This window comes from Sinocyclocheilus grahami, unplaced genomic scaffold (genome assembly GCF_001515645.1).
Source record: "Sinocyclocheilus grahami isolate Dianchi unplaced genomic scaffold, SAMN03320097.WGS_v1.1 scaffold13914.1, whole genome shotgun sequence".
In the NCBI taxonomy this organism is placed as follows: Eukaryota; Metazoa; Chordata; class Actinopteri; order Cypriniformes; family Cyprinidae; genus Sinocyclocheilus; species Sinocyclocheilus grahami.
The window spans coordinates 4581-5517 of record NW_015515110.1 but is presented as its reverse complement, the minus strand read 5'-3'; the positions used below and the strand labels follow the sequence as shown (position 1 = coordinate 5517).

The following is a 937-nucleotide window of genomic DNA, read 5'->3' as shown; positions in this document are numbered from 1 at the left end:
AATCAATCCAAACAAATGACCGTTAAAATACCACTGTCATTGTTCTGTACCTCCTTCTCCAGCATTAGACCTTCCGCCCGCAGGTTCCTCTCAAATGTGCACCTCTTCTCCACCTGAGGGCTGGATTTCTTATAGACTAATATATAGTCAATGCGCTTCTTCCCATCTCTAAACATCAATCCTGAGGGGTTTTCTAAATTGTTCCCCTGAAAAAAAGAATCAGAACATTTCTTAATTTCATTTAATTTTGTTAGAAAATATTAAACAATAGTTCTGTTCAGTCTGTAAAACATTTAAGTCATGGGTTCCCTCAAGAATTTCAAAATTCACTTTTGAGGTACGAGTGTAATTTATGTTGTAGAACAAAGTGGGAAATACACTTCAAATAACATTTTACCACAGACCTTTTTGTATTTCTAAATCAAAAACTACTTTCTAAAAACCCATTAGAATTTCCTGAGGGAATTTTTCAGTGTTGGCTTGCAATCTGACATTATTGAATATCATCTCGATATTCTGCTGAATCAACATTTAATTGTGAGAAAGAATAAACATGTTATGTGATAAGCACTTTTAAATGGGTGCTACTCAAGGTAAAAAAAAATGTTACTCAAGATCTGATTTAATTCATCATCAAACACAGATTTTGAAGCTGAGTTGGCAGCATATCAGCAGGTAAGAGGAGAGATGTTGTACCTGTATGGAGTCTGTGCGGGCCTCTAGCTTTGCTCTGGACACTGGCTTCTGCTGGACATGTAATGTTTCATCTGTTTTAGGCTCAAGCTCCCCCGCCTCCCTCTCTTCCATATAGACATCCTGACTAGTGTCTGTCCAAGAAAGAAACATTGGGTTTTATGAGGTCAACACGTTTAAATGAAGTGGTGATGAATATGGATGTGCAAATTGGCTCATAAAAAACAACTTTCAGAAATTATTC

The 937-nt window shown here is 36.6% G+C and overlaps 1 protein-coding gene across 1 annotated transcript in view; it reads right to left on the bottom strand.

Moving 5' to 3' along the window:
* Nucleotides 1–31: 31 nt before the first annotated feature.
* LOC107579066 (anoctamin-3-like) overlaps nt 32–937 on the bottom strand; it is a gene marked incomplete at both ends in the record, with an annotated part of 4618 nt that continues 3712 nt past the window's right edge. Inside the window, 2 exons of the mRNA XM_016264944.1 lie at nt 32–206; nt 697–827. Of these exons, the coding sequence (XP_016120430.1) occupies nt 32–206; nt 697–827 (306 nt within the window). The remainder of the gene's footprint in view (nt 207–696; nt 828–937) is intronic.